The sequence below is a fragment of the Budorcas taxicolor genome, chromosome 7 (genome assembly GCF_023091745.1).
Source record: "Budorcas taxicolor isolate Tak-1 chromosome 7, Takin1.1, whole genome shotgun sequence".
In the NCBI taxonomy this organism is placed as follows: domain Eukaryota; kingdom Metazoa; phylum Chordata; class Mammalia; order Artiodactyla; family Bovidae; genus Budorcas; species Budorcas taxicolor.
In genome coordinates this window covers 80,353,301-80,369,145 of record NC_068916.1, presented here as the reverse complement: position 1 = coordinate 80,369,145, position 15,845 = coordinate 80,353,301, and the positions used below count along the sequence as shown (strand labels likewise).

Below are 15,845 nucleotides of genomic sequence, written 5' to 3'. Positions count from 1 at the left end.
CAAAGACCATCAATCTTTTTTTCCAGGTGGACATCTAGAAGCGAATTGAGAAGATCTGGGAGCATAAAATTAGTCTGCTTTAACTTTAATAACAAATGGTGATTGAAAAAATACAAATTTCGCATTCGCAGGAATGGGGTGCGGGAGTTACTAAATTTGCAGGGTTTTTTTTTCCCCCCTCCGTGAGTACAAAACATAGCAAAACTAATAAAATTACAACCCAGGATAAAAAGATCACATTCATTTTCGAAGCATTCATTGAAAAGTACACAGAAGCATTCTTTTTAAATGCCCGCGTGTTTACACATAGCAGGAATGTGGCTACTAAATATTAATCCTGAGGGAAACGGATACACATTTACCTTCATAATTAGACCCAGCAGGCCAAATGTTAGCAAAGTAAACTGACAGAAACCAGAAAGACAGATTGAAAGTGACCAACAGAAAGTGCCTGTCCGTCCCGGGAGCCCGGTGTGTTCCCTGCTCAGCCAGCGACCAAACATCTCAGGCAAAGAAACCTGCACGCAGCAGCCGGGTAAAGGAGAAACCAAACTTTCCCAATTAAGTTAGTTCCGTTTTGCCAATCTAAATCCAACAGGTGTCAACACACGTCACCACACTAAATCCTTCCGAACAAGGTGTAGAGAGGCCATGGGAGGTGAGCAAAGAAGCTGAAAGGACCCGCCCGCTTTCGGGACACGGGAAAAAAAAAAAAATAAAGCCGAGTCCTTATACCAACGGATCATAAAGAGATGAAGGATGGAGGACAAGGTGGGATGGAGATGGGGAGACGCGTGGAGCGGTCCTGCCACAGACCCCGCAGGGGCACCTCGGAGCGAGGGCCTTGCGTTAGGTCGGGCCCTCGACCTCCGGGGTTAGGAGAGTTGGGAATCGCCGCGGCCGCAAGCAGGGGGACAGGGAGGGGACGGCGCGTGGTACCTGCTTGTCCAGCGTGTCCCGGGCGCCGCCCGGCCCGGCCCCGGCCCTGGGCGGCGCGAGTGCCCGCTCGCAGCTGCAGCCCTCCAGGAGGTACATGCCCGCCGGGCGGCAGCTCTGCTCGCCCTCAAAGTAGAAGAGCACATTCTGGTAGAGGGCGAACCACTTTTCGTGCCAGCGGCTCGCCTCGGCTGCCTTCTTGCTCAGGAAGCCGCGCTTGGTGCCCTCTTTGCGGGCTAGGAAGGCTAGGTACAGGGCGTGCCCCTCGTTGTAGCGCACGCTCTTCTGCATGGTGAGGGCGCGGGGGGCTCAGCCCTGCATCGCGGCCATCCCCCGCCGGCTCCTCCGAGGGCGCGCCCGCCTGGCTCCAGACGACGTGGGGGGCGCCCCGCTGCCTGACGCGGCGCACCCGGCACGCCGTCGGCCTCCCGGGCGCGGCGCCGCGCGGGTCCGAGGGACGGCGGGCCGCGGCCGGGACACGCTGCCTGCCCTGACCGCCCTCCCCGCCCCGTCCTCGGCCTAGCGAAGCCCCCGCGCCCCGACGCCCGAGTGGAGAGGGGCCCGCGAGGGCGCCCGGCCGGCCGCCGCTTCGCTCAAAGTTGCGGGAGCCCGAGCCCCGCGGCGGGCTGAGAAGGACTGTCCTCGGGCAACTAGCTCCGGGAGACAGAAGGTAAAACGTCACGTGGGAGATCAGCTGTAATCGGCTTGGAGACCGATTTAAAGGGCAGAGTCGGCGCGGCGGCGGTGACGGCGGCGCTAGCCGCTCACCGCGGCGCGCGTCCCTCCCTCGCCCGCCCGCCGGGCCGCAGCCTCTGCTCCCGCCGCGAAGGGGCGGTTCGCGAGGAGCTGGCGGCGCGCGGCGACCGCACACCCCGGCTCACACGCGCGCTCCATCGCGCGCGCGCACACACACACACGCAAACCAAGTATACATACTCACAAACACACAAACCCACATTCCCGTGACGCGCACAGTCCCAACACAAACGCTCGCGTTTGCACAATTACACACTCACAAACGAGAACACACAAATACACAATCACAGACCCACATACTCCAACACACACAAATATATTCGCACAAATACACACAATGCAATGCTTGAACACACAAAAAATGACACATATACAAATAACACCCACAACATGCATTCCTCCACAATAAAATACAACCCCACTTGCAAATTACACATATATGCAACTTACACAAATTCACACACTGACATGCTCACCCAAACACACATTTACACACACAAGTCATACAGACATCCACACACTCAACCAAACTCACCCCCACAATGGACACATGCACACTTTTACACTCATACACACATTCATACACAAATAGACATCCATACACAATACCTTTCTACTCACATTCATTGTCATACACTCACACAAAATGTGATCATATACAAACACATATTTGAACACACACACAACTGTACACATTTACTCAAAAATACACACAAATAGCATCTGCAGTCCATGGGGTCGCTAAGAGTTGAACACGACTGAGCGACTTCACTTTCACTTTTCACTTTTTGCTTTCATGCATTGGAGAAGGAAATGGCAACCCACTCCAGTGTTTCTTGCCTGGAGAATCCCAGGGACGGGGGAGCCCAGTGGGCTGCCATCTATGGGGTCACACAGAGTCCGCCACGACTGAAGTGACTTAGCAGCAGCAGCAGCATATTCATACACAAGCACTCAGAAACATACAAGTACACATTCATGCAAATTTATACACTTTCACAAGCCCACTGACACAGACAACACACTCACCAGCCAAATCCACATACTCACACTCATCCACCACTGTGTTCCACTGCAGTGGGTGGGGTCACGATGGTTTTGCATAGCAGGCAACCTTGACTTTTCTGCCTATACACTGTACTTAAAAATAGAAGTGAAGATCTCCTGTTCCCAGAAAGGTATCGGATATTATGGGTTCCCTGTCAATGACCATTATTTCTCAGGATTGAGACGAAAGACTAAATTTTAAGCACAGAGTTTTCAACCAGGAAAAAACAGCCCAACAGGGAAACTTGGGGCCCCTGGCAGAATTTATCTGGAGAGATCATGCTGTCATAGGTTCATTAGATACCCTTGCTGGGACTGGGATTCATTTGATTAACAAATCTCACAGGTTCAGCCAGAAAACCAAGACCCCTACTAAACAATGTAAGTGGAATAGAAGTAATGGTCCCAGCAGAGAAAGCTGTGAGAGAAAGCTAGTGAACATTCCGGGGAGTACCTGTGTTTGATTCTGTTATATACATTTTTTAGTCACTTATCATAAAAATGGTTTGCTATAAAGTGTTTATTGTTAAAGATAAGATAATAACGGCAAAATCCTTTTCTGGGCCATGAATCCGCCATAGCACACCTGTGTCTGGTACCAATAGTTGTGTGTTCATTAATTGGTAGCCCAGGGGTTCTGCTGTAAGTGCTGTTTTTGCAGAATATTTTAACTCTGCCTCACTGAGCAGCTGAGTGTTCCTTCCATTTTAGCTCAAAAAAAAAAAAAATCACTATTAAAAACTGTATAATAGGGAAGTTGCCATTTGAAATTTCAGTATGAGAACTGTGGTCATTTCTCTCTACATATTTTTAAATATCTAAAGGCCAGTGCTTGGCTAATTTGGGTTTAACCCAGGTGGGATATTGCATTGTTCTTCAGAGGAGATACCAGTAGAGAGACACTAAGTAAATGTGGACACGATTTTGAGTCAGATCCGAGAGGCAGAGGAGATGGCAGTTACCTCAGGAGGCCTTTCATTTCTTTCTCTGTGATCCAAATCCCATAAGCGAGTTGACAGGGGTAGAGTTGATGAGCTCCATTTTTGAGTGTAAACCATTAAGGGTGTGACTTCAATACAAAAACAATTTTGCAATGAGTATTTAGAACTTCTAACCACTTGCGTATTTTTTAAGATGTGAAACTACCCTCCCCCGCCCCGCCCCCCCCCGCCCCCCCCCCCCCCAATAAGCAGTGCCTTTGGTATTTAGGCTAATTTCAGTGCTTATTTATCTTATCTGCTCAAAGTTCCTTCTGATTTGAACCCCATGAAGTATTCTTCTCAGCCTCTGGTGTGTCACCACTTCCTACCATGGAAGGTGTTGTGACTGTCATATGCCCTCTGACAGTGAGAAAAAGGAGCTCTTTCTTTCCCCCAAAATTTGACTGGTGACCATTATGAGTTTTAATTATGAAAATTCACTGGGAAACTGATCACCTGTTTATGTCCTCAGCACTACATTGAGGTGAGGGAGAGGATATAGAGAAAGCCCCTTACCTCTGCCCCTGGCGTGCTCAGTCTGTTTGGAATAGGGTTTAACTTTTAGACACTTCTCACCTATCTGTTATTGGAGAAAGAAATGGCAACCCACTCCAGTGTTCTTGCCTGGAGGATCCCAGGGATGGGGGAGCCTGGTGGGCTGCCGTCTATGGGGTCGCACAGAGTTGGACACGACTGAAGCAGCAGCAGCACTTGTCCGTTCCTCCAAGGCAGGGCTGCAGCACCCAGTGCATGCCCAGCTGCTAAGTCACATCTGACTCTTTGTGACCCCATGGACTGTAGCCCGCCAGACTCCTCTGTTCATGGAATTCTCTAGGCAAGAATACTGGAGTGGTTTCCATTTCCATCTCCAGGGGATCTTCCCAACCCAGAGATCCAACTCACGTTTCCTACATTGACAGGCAGATTCTTTAGCACCAAGCTACCTGGCAAGCCTGAAGCACCCCGTAGGAGAGCTTATATGCAGTAGATATACAAGTAGTTCATAATATTTCCTAAATGAATATTGGGCCACTGAATTATTAAAGATGACACGCACATTAGCAAATATTAGATCATTCTGCAAGACTCTTAAGAGATGGAGAAACAACCAGAAATTCCTAGACATTCTAGAGAAGCTATATCCAGTGAGTATCTGATGGACATTTGTGGACTTTCAGCTTCCTTCATCTAGAGGGAAACTGCACCCCTGGAATGGTGCCATCTTGAAATACTAAAGGGCCAAGAGGTTATGTAAATGAGGATGATTATTCCCCCAGCTAATCATACAGGCTGGCAAACATGGACTATGTTCCAAGTGGGTGGAAACAGGTGCTTCTATGAATTCATTGTTTTTCCCTCTTGCGTTTCATGAACTCGTTCCTAAAGGGGACAGTTTAAGTTGATTTTCGAAAATGGTGCATTTCTCACTGATAATGATGAAAGTGTCCTCTTTCACTTTTCCTAGGTAAGTTAAGAGAGAGAAAAATGGCAATGAACTATCGTATCTGGAAACCATATTTACGACTTGTAGAGGGAGACGATTTCCAGATAATTTGACCAAAAAGTAAAGGAGGGAGAAAGGGAAGGAGGAAAGAAGGAAGGGAGGAAAAGAGGGAGTAAGGGAATAAAGAGGGAAGATAAGAAGGAAAGAGAAATTTTCTCTGAGTTGTCCAAAGCTATTAAGGTTGGGGAGGTGGAGGCAGGGAAACTCATTCTCCATTTACAGAACTTAATCCATGGCTTTTCCAAATGCCTAGTTCATACAAGAGAAGACTTTCCAGGAGGGGGCTCTGTGGCCAAATATTCAGGGGTTAGAAGAACAGTAGGCAGGTAGGACCTGAGGAGCATGGTACCCCAGAAGCTAAATAGCAGTGCTTGGAGAAAGAGGGAGTGATCAGCTGTATCACATACTTCTTTGATGTTAAGTTAGATGCTGACCATTGGGTTTGGACAATGAGAAGATCATTGATGACAGTGACAGCCGTGGTTTCAGTTGAGTGGTAAGGCTAAAAACACTGAATGGAGTATATTACCCTCAAAATCCAGGATGCAAATAAAAATATTAGGAAAAACTGTGTCAATCACCTTACCAGTGTGAACTTGGAAGCTCAACACTCAGATCTTCTCATTCTGAGCACAGCCAGCTGTTGGCCCTAGTAGGTAACTGCCAGACACATTCTGACAAGTCAGGTCATCCCCAGGACCACAGACACCTGGGTGAGAAGTGCTGCTGAATTTGGAGAAGATTCACGGCCATGGGGGAGTTTGCTCCAGGAATAGACATCTGACGAGACCCTATCATGGTCAGCCAGCTGATAATAATAAGATTGGATCCAGCCTTACCACAGTCACTGCTTGTCCAAAGCGTCACACAGTGGGCTGTCTGGATGCTTCAGAGAGGAGTCTCTTTATCCTGCTCTATCCCACCAAAGACTCTGAGCAAATGTTCTCGGTAGCTCTGCGTCATTGGTCTGAGTTCAGTTTCTCCTCGTGCTGTAGGTGCAGGTGCTGATGGTGTAGGATGCAGGATGCATGCCTTTGCCTAGACTGAACTCTGAATGTTTTGAAACCTTGGGGATAATTAGAGAAAAGGAGTGGGGGAAGTCATGGGAGTAATCCATAAACCGTAAATAATTTTCTGCCTCTCAGGAGCTGGAACCTTGGGTTCCCTTTGGTGTAGAAACTGTTCCTTCATAAGAAATCCTTGAGAAGGCTCTTCAGTTGAGAAATATAAAACAAATGACTTCTCATCATTTCAAGAAAACCATGATGGGATCTGAATGTGGGTGGCTCCAAAGGTCAGCATTCTTTTGTAATACTTGTGTGCATAGCTACTCTTGGAGGAGATGTTTCTTTTCCTTCTGGCAGAGACTGGCTGGATACAGAGATGAATGCACAATTCTTCTCTCCTGGAGTGGAGGGGACTCTATTTCCCAGCCCTTCTTACATTATAACTGGGTTTTGACCTAAGGGATGTAGGCAGACTGATGGGCACCTGCTGCTAGGTTCGGTCAGGATCATCTCTGCTCTTTCTTCTCTTTGGTAAGAGTGAAGATGTATCTTGAAGTCAGCAGGGCCACAAGATGGAAGAAGCCGCGGTCCCTGAGTCACTGCATGGCTTTGAACTGCCCGGAGCAGCCCAACCCATGTGAGACTGTGACATAGGCAAAACATAAACTTCTGCTTTATCAGGTCATGGAGATACTGGGCTTCTTGTTATAACTAGCGCTAAGTGCCCTGATTGATACATTTCTCTGCGGACTTAAAGCGCATTAAATCAGCTATAAACTGTTCTTTTTGCTTTTTAAAAAACAGGCTTCTTGAAATATAAATGACTTACAATAGCTGCACATATTTAAAGAATACTGTTTGATAAGTGTTGACATATTTGTATACCCATGAACCCATAGCTAAATCAAAATAACAAACATTTCCCTGGTGGCTCAGATGGTAAAAAAAAAAAAAAAAAAAAAAATGCCTACAATGCAGGAGACCTGGGTTCGATCCCTGGGTTGGGAAGATCCCCTAGAGTAGGAAATAGCAACCCACTCCAGTATTCTTGCCTGGAGAATTCCATATATAGAGGAGCCTGGCGGGCTACAGTTCATGGGACCACAAAGAGTCAGACACAACTGAGCAACTAATACATATCACTCCCAATAGTCTCCTCATCCCTCTTTGAAATCCTTCCCTTCCCACCGCTTCCTCCCCTCCACCCCCATGCAAACACTGGTCTACTTTGCCATTGTTGGTTTGCAGTTTTTAGAATTTAAAATAATGGACTCATACAGTCTTGTAGCCTGTTTATCTGGTGTCTGCCATTCAAAGTAGTACTGAGATTCATTCATTTTGATGAAGTTTCCAACAGTTTATTCCTTTCATTTCTGAGTAGTATTCTGTAGTGTGAGTACACCACATTTGTTCATGCATTTGCCTGCTGGTGGACATTTGAGTTGTACTTTGGATTAACCTAGTGAAAGTGAAAGTCGCTCAGTCCTGTCCGACTCTTTGCAACCCCATAACCTAAGAACGGAGAAGGCAATGGCACCCCACTCCAGTACTCTTGCCTGAAAATCCCATGGACGGAGGGCCTGGTGGGCTGCAGTCCATGGGGTCGCTAAGGGTCAGACACGACTGAGGGACTTCACTTTCACTTTTTCCTTTCATGCACTGGAAAAGGAAATGGCAACCCACTCCAGTGTTCTTGCCTGGAGAATCCCAGGGATGGGGGAGCCTGGTGGGCTGCCATCTACGGGGTCGCACAGAGTCAGACATGACTGAAGTGACTTAGCAGCAACCTAAGAACACTAAGATTTTCTCCTGTATTTTCTTTCAGAAGTTTTCTGGTGTTAGGGCTTATATTTTGGTCTATGATCCAAGGTGTGAGGTATGAATTGAGGTTCGTATTTTTGCATATGGCTGTCCAACTGTCCCAGCACCATTTGTTGAAAAGATTATTCTTTCCCTATGGAATTGCCTTGGCATGTGTGTCAAAAATCAATTGACTATACATGTGTGGGTCTATTTCTTGATGCTGTTCTGTTCCTTTGATGTGTATCTTTATATATATATATATATACACACATATACATATATATGTATATGTATATATATCAGATTTACATTGATATACAACTTTATACCAACTTTACACTGTCTTGATTAACTTTTTAAAAAGTCTTAAAAATCAATAGTTTTAAGATTTGAAACTCATGCTCCTTCTTCAAAATTGTTTTGGCTATTTTAAGTCTTGCAATTCCACACAAATTTTAGATTTCATTCACAGATTTCTTCAAGAAAAAAAAAAATTGCTGGGCTTTAGATTGGGATGGGATTGAATCTATAAGTCAATTTAGAGAGAACTGACATTTTAACAATATTGAGGTCCTCCAATCCATGAACATGGTGTATCTCCCCATTTTAGGTCTTCTTTAATTTCTCTCAGTAGTGTTTTATAGTTTTCAGTGTACAGGTCTTGCACAACTCTTGTCTAATTTATTCTAAATATTTCACATTTTTTAATGTAATAGTGTCTTAGCTTAAGACTGTTCTTAACTGGGTAGCTTGTCAGCAACAGAAATTTCTCTCAGTTCTAGAGACTGAAAGCCCAAGATCATGGTGCTAACCTGGCTGGGTCCAGCAAAGAGTTCTCTTCCTGATTGCAGACAGTGGACTTCTTGCTGTATCCTCATAGTGTAGAGAAAGAGAGCATTTTGGTCTCTTCATTGTCTTATAAAGGCACCAATTCCATTCATTAGCGCTCCACCCTCACAGTCTAATACCTCCCAAAAGCCTCCCACTTCCCAATATCATCACGTTGGAGATTAGATTTCATTATGTGAATCTGGGAGGGCGGCATGAACACAAACAGTCCACAACAAACAGTAAATGGTATGTTTTCATTTATTTTCTGATTTCTCATGACAGTAATATAGATATAAAATTTATTTCAACATATTGATCTCATACCTTGAAACCTCACTATATTCACTTATAAGTTCTTACAATCTTTTCATAAGTTTAAGATTTTCTACATAGACCATGATGTCATCTGTTAATAAAAATACTTTTATTTCTTCCTTTCATATCAGCATGTCTTTTATGACTATTTCTTGCCTTTTGCTATGGCTAAGACCTCTAAGAAATATGTTAAATAGAAGAGGTGAGAATGTACATCCAGGCTTGTTTCTTATCTTGGAAGGAAAGGATTCACCAGGTGTGATGTTATCTGTAAGTTTTTCATAGAGGCTTCATTAATCAGACTGAAGAAGTTCCCAGCTATTCTTGGTTTGCAGAGAGTTTTTTTTTTTAATCGTGATTGGATATTGAATTTTGGCAGATGCTTTTTCTTATGTTCATATGGTTTTACTTTTTAAATCATTCAATATGGTGAAGCAATAGCTTTAAATAATAGTGTTAAATAAATCATGCATTCCTAGGATAAACTCTACTTTATTATGGTGTATCATCTACTGTTAACCCATACAGTATATTTTTCATCTCAAACATTATTTCATCTTTAAAAGTTTGATTGGGTCTTTTTGTCTTCCATTTTCCTCTTCATCATGCTCATGCTTTCTTTTACCTTACCCAAACATATGGGAGTATATTTATAATAGCTGTTTTAATGTCCTTATCCTTCCATTTTATTGTTTCTGTCATTGGTGTCATTTCTGGGCCTATTCATTAATTTCATTTTCTCTTTCCAAAGAGCCACATTTTCCGGAGTCTTTGTCATATTTGGTTAGATGCCTAAGGAAGTATTCTTACCAGGATAATCCAGTGGACAAAGGGATTATCTTTGTCCTGGCGGGCTACAGTCTGTGGGGTTGCAGGGTCGACTGAGGCGACTGAGCACGCGCACATGCGCGCGTGCGCAGACACTGCGAATTTTACATTTTCAGTTCTGCTGCTTTCATTGTGTGTTTGTTTGTTGTTAATACGCTGCTTTAAATATTTTCTACTTTGTTCTGGAACTCAGTTAAGTAACTTGAAAATAGTTCGATCTTTAGAAGGCCTACTTTTAAGCTTTCTTTTCAGGAAGGTTCAGAACAGCCTTTCATTTAAGTCAGTTTGGCCCACTCAGCCAAGGACTCTACTTCATGCTCCCTGTGTTAGGAGATATGTCCATTCTTCTAGGAAGTGGTGTAAACTCTGGAGATGTTTCCTCTTGCTTCTTTTTTTCTTGTTCTGACTTTAGTCATTTTCTCACATGCATGAGCTGATCTGGGCTCAGCTGAAGACTGAAGGGGGACTTTCTGTAGATTTGCAGCTCTCTCTTTATGTAGCTGTCTCCTCTCCAGCACCCCGTTCTGTGTATTCTAGCCTCTGGCTTTCCTGCACTCAGTCTTGTCTCTTCACCTCAGTGAGGCCACCAGGTCTTCGTAGGGTTCTCCCTTTAAGCTCTGCAGCCTGGCAGCTCTCTCCAGGATGGGTGGTGGGGCCACTGGTAGGCTCATCTCGTTTGCCTCCCTCACTCAAGGACTCCCAAGTGCCTTCCCCCCTCTTTCCCTGTGTCTGGAAACCACTGCTTCATAGATTTTGTCCTATATTGTGGTTGTTTAGGGTATGAAGTAGAAATCCTGTCTTTGTTCTTGAGAGATTATTTGGTGGTTGCTCATAGGTGATGAAAAGTAGCTGTTGCTGGGATATTCACAATGTAAATGACGGGTGGGAGCTTCAGCCCACATGTAGGAGACAGGAAGAGGGGCTGCACCAAGCTTGGCAAAGCTCCACTGTGATCTGGACCATGGAGGTCCTCGCTACTCAAGCTGTGTTATTTAACACCGGAGGCCACAAATGGCTTATGTTGGACTCTTAAGTCCCATTAGTGGCTTAAAATCAGCTCAGACAGGACCTATGTTTTCTCCTAATGAGAGTGATTCTTCCTTCCATAGAATCATTCTGAGAAGAGGCTGATTCTATGACAAGTGAAAACTGGAGAGGAAGGTTTGTGTCGAAGGAAGAGAGAAACTTTTTCTCTAGCAGGGAGCTTCTCAGTTCATCTCCATGTTAACATCTGCATTCTCTATGTTGTCAGAACCTTCTGTTCTCTGTTGTTCTGATGGAAATTAAAAGAAAGGACTGATTCCACGCTTGAGATGGGTTGGTAAAGGTGAGTGGTGCTTCCCCTTGCCAATCTCCATTCCCACAGGGTAACTCTGGCCCGGAGTTGCATGGAGGTGATTTGAGCTTCAAGGAGATACTAGATAAAGATCACCACAGCTGGCAGCTCAGTGAGACTGGAGCAGGAGACGATATACAGATCTTCTAGTGAATCCTCATAAGGAAGCAGCCCAGTGGCCTCCTAACAATTGTGTGTGTGTGTGTGTGTGTGTGCGCGCACACAAATGCATGCGCATGTTTAGTCACTCAGTTATGTTCGATTCTTTGCAACCTCATGAACTGTAGCCCACCAGGCTCCTCTGTCCATGGAACTCTCCAGGCAAGAATACTGGAGCGGGTTGCCATTTCCTTCTCCAGGGGATCTTCCTGATCCAGGGAGCTCATGTCTCCTGCCTGGCAGGCAGATTTTTTACCACTGAGGCACCAGGGAAGCCCCTTTGAGGCCTATATGCCTGTACAAAACCGTTGATCTCATCTGGACCTCCACAGTAAAACCACTTATCTTCTTTCTCTTCATCTTCCCTCTTCCTCTGCCAGGACCCACTGCAGGCTGCCTGGTGAATACTGCTCTTCTCACACCCTCTCACTGCTCTTCTTTTTCTGTTTTTCTCAGTCTGTCTTCTATTGGGTTACTTCACTTGTATCCACAGCACAGTGCACTTAAAAGACTAACCTCACTCAGGCATGAACAGCCAATCAGAGAACTGCTTTGCTTCTGGGTGTCAGCCTCCACAGCCAATCAGAGAGCTGCTTTCCTTCTACATGGCAGCTGGTCAACCACAACACATTGGCTGTGAGTTTCAGAGCCTTGCTTCTCCTCTGAAATCTGGCCTTCACAGAGTGACCACCTTGTTCCAGATTCCCAGGATTCTGGTTTTAGCATGGAAATTCCTACATCCTGGGAAACTCCCCAGACCCCAACAAATGGAATGGTTGATCTCCCCAATCCTGAAGCCAGTGCATGACTTCTTTGTTCCCAAGAGCTGGTTTTTAAGGCCATTCAAGATTCAAGTCCATCTGAGCAACTTAAGGGTGGAAGTGGCTAGTTACCAGATGACCTAAGATTTACTATGATGGAGCTTATTATCAAATCTTTATGCAGTTAAATTTGTCTCATTTATTTTAAATGGTAAAATTATCATGTTCAGTAAATGTGTCAGAGTCAAAAACACTTGTAGAGTAGTGTATGTTTGCCTAAGGCAAATAAAATGAGATTCTGTAAGTGCTAGTCTTAGTTCTTAGGGAGTATGGGAAGATAATCTTATACTGTGGATTATCATTACTTAAGCAGGCTTTAGTAAAAATTGTAAATATATATGTATATATATACACACACACAAAGCTTCCCTGATGGCTCAGCAGGTAAAGATCTGCCTACAGTTCAGGAGACATGGGAGATGTGGGTTCAATCCCTGTGTCAGGAAGATCCTCTGGAGGAGGAAAATGACAACCTACTCCAGTATTCTTGCCTGAAAAATCCCATGGATAGAGGAGCCCGGTGGGCTACAGTCCAAAGGGTTGCAAAGAGTCCGACATGACTGAGTGACTAAGCATGCACGCACATGTACTTTGTATTTGAAAAAGACATTTATTATTGACCGCTCGCAATCCATGTGCTCTGAATGGATTTTCCAATGCCAGAGATGGATTTTGGTGCTCCGTCCACATTCCTTGGGGCCAAAGATAGACATCTAGTTAAGGAATGCTGTGGGAGGCAGGGTGATGCTCACATAAAACCCAGAAGTGGAGTCTGCACGGACAGCAGAGGTCTCTGAAGGGCACTAAGAAAGAGAAATTCCACCATCTGTGAGTCATCACTCTGAGTTTATTATTACTATGTCCCTGTGCATTGATTAAAAATGCATATACTCTCAGTAGGGGTACACATATTTGTGTGAATGGATTTATCAACTCTTATTCTTTCCTAACAGGAGAAACAGAGCACCACAAAAGCTCTGGATCATAAAGAGGAAAAACTGGAGGAAGGGAGGGGAAGAGAAGTGGTGTATGACATTGAATTCTGGACAAATAGTTATTGGGTTGGCCAAAAAGTTTGTTTGGATTTTCCTGTAATATCTTACAGGTCAACCTAATAGTTAAAAGAATTGGTAGAAGGGATATGGGGAGATCTTACATCATTCAGGATTCAGTAAGGAAAATTTGAATATTTTACATAGAGAGAACTTAATTCAGGGATGGAAGACCAAAGGAGTCAAATGGGGTTCAGGGTGGAAACTTTGCTGAAGAAAGGCAGGAAGTCAGTACAGCTTCTGGGCTGCAGAGACAAAGGGAGAAGATGAATTCCTGGGTCCCTGGCATAACCAGGCAGGAGCTGGTATCATGTGGGCATGTCTGGCAGGAGGTGAAGCCACGGAAGAGGCTCAGCTGTTGCTGCAGACTCAGCCAGGCAGAGATGGGGGAGAGAGGGAAAGAACTGGATGACTCTCTCCTGCCTTCAGATTCACCGATGCTTCTTGTTGGCTGCACTCACCCTGAGCCTGGCAGACAAATACAAAGTGGGCTGGGGTGTGGGGAGGGCAAGAAGTGAATGTAAGAGCTAGCAGCCCCAAGACTGGCAAACACCAGATACATACCTAACTCTCAGCTTCATGAGCATGCCAGGGGTGTGCTCTTCGCAACTCAGCCCTAGACTTCAAAACATACACTGTTGCAGTCAACTTTCCAAAACTCCCAACCCTGTTTTCTCAAACTGGAAATGAATTTATTCTGTAAACCAGCTTAATGGTCTCTGTGACCCAGATCATTAAGAGATCAACAAACGTTTATCAACTTCTTACTTGTTATGGTGATCATGGTAGAAACAAGTATGAATAAGACTGAAGCACTGACATATATACACAACCATGTATAAAACAGATATCTAGTAGGAAGCTGCTATATGGCACAAGGAGCTCAGCTGTGTACTCTGTAACAACCGAGAGGGGTGGGATTGGGGGTTGGGAGGAAGGCTTAAGAGGGAGGGGATATATGAAAACTTGTAGCTGATTCACATTATATAGCAGAAACATTATGTATACTGTTTTACAACACTGTAAAGCAATTAACCTCCAATTAAAAATAATTTTTTTTAAAAAAGTGCTATTTACAAGTAGGAGGTGGTAGAAATGGGTGAAGGTGGTCAAAAGGTACAAACTTTCAGTTACTAGATAAGTAAGTTCTGAGGATGTAATGTACCACATGGTGACTACAGCTAATAATACTGTATTATATACTTGAAAGTTGCTAAATGACTGGAGATTAATCTCATCACAAGAAAAAAAATTGTAACTTTGTGAAGTTACAGATGTTCACTAAACTTGTGTCGATCAGCTCACAATATATATATATCAAATCATTATGGTGTATACCTTCAACTCATAAATGTTGTATGTCAATTACATCTCAATAAAGGTGGAAAAAAGTGCAAAAAAAAAAACCAGCCTCTAATAGTTTCCCATTTTATACAAGAGGGCAAGCAAATACACAACTTTTTTCTTGCCTTGTTTATAATGCAAGGCAAGACAAAAGGCTAAAATGAGTTTTCCCTGTGGCCATCAGAAAAACTAGATGATTGAGCTAAATGATTAACAAAAAGAAAGAGATGCCAAAACATAGTTCATAATTTGTGAGCACTTTCTAAGTTGGTGAGTTATGGTAAGACTGAGGAAAGGAGAGACTTGCTAAAACTAATTGGTGAGATTCTTTAACACCAGTCCACATCAGATTCCCTGACTCAAATTCCATCTCTCACTACATTAAGCCCAAGTTCCTTTTCCGCACAGAGGGCTTTCTGTGACCTGGTCTCAATTCCAGGTTTGTCTCATCGTTTACCGTTTCAAATATTACTCTCCAAGAACTTCAAAATTCAAGTTTTAATTTCCAGGCACTTCCAATATTAATCTCCAGTAACTCCAGACTTCCGGTCGATCTCAGCTTTTACCATGTTCGGTGGTGCTCGTTGAATAAATGACTGTTTCATGCCTCTAGCTCTTTATCTGTTTCTTTCTGTAAGAGCTTTGATTAGACAGTAAAGAATCCATCTGCAATGCAAGAGACCCAGATTCTATCTCTGGGTTGGGAAGATCCCCTGGAGATGGGAATGGCAACCCTCTCCAGTATTCTTGCCTGGAGAATTCCATGGACAGAAGACTCTGGCAGGCTACAGTCCATGGGGTCGCAAAGAGTCGGACATAACTGAGCAACTAACACTTCTCTAAGAGCAGCCTTCTGTCTTCATTTGACAAGTGTGAAATGCTTATCTCTGCTTATCCTGCAAGAAATCACTTGGTTATTTTTCCTCTGTGGAGGCCTCACTGAACTTCCAGCTGGATTCAGTCTTCTTTCCATGTGCAATAGTCATATTCTCTCTCATATAAGCATTCACCACACTTTAGAAATTATCTGTATGTCTATCTCTGTTACTGGACAAAGCTCCCTGAAGCCAGGGACCCTGTCTTACTCATTTCTGAGGCTTAAGAGAGGTCCCAGTCCAGGCTAACC

The 15,845-nt window shown here is 44.4% G+C and overlaps 1 protein-coding gene across 1 annotated transcript in view; it reads right to left on the bottom strand.

Moving 5' to 3' along the window:
• RASGRF2 (Ras protein specific guanine nucleotide releasing factor 2) overlaps positions 1–1,227 on the bottom strand; it is a 248,628-nt gene extending 247,401 nt beyond the window's left edge. The window contains exon 1 of the mRNA XM_052643635.1: positions 940–1,227. Within this exon, the coding sequence (XP_052499595.1) occupies positions 940–1,227 (288 nt within the window). The remainder of the gene's footprint in view (positions 1–939) is intronic.
• Between the last annotated feature and the right edge of the window lie 14,618 nt (positions 1,228–15,845).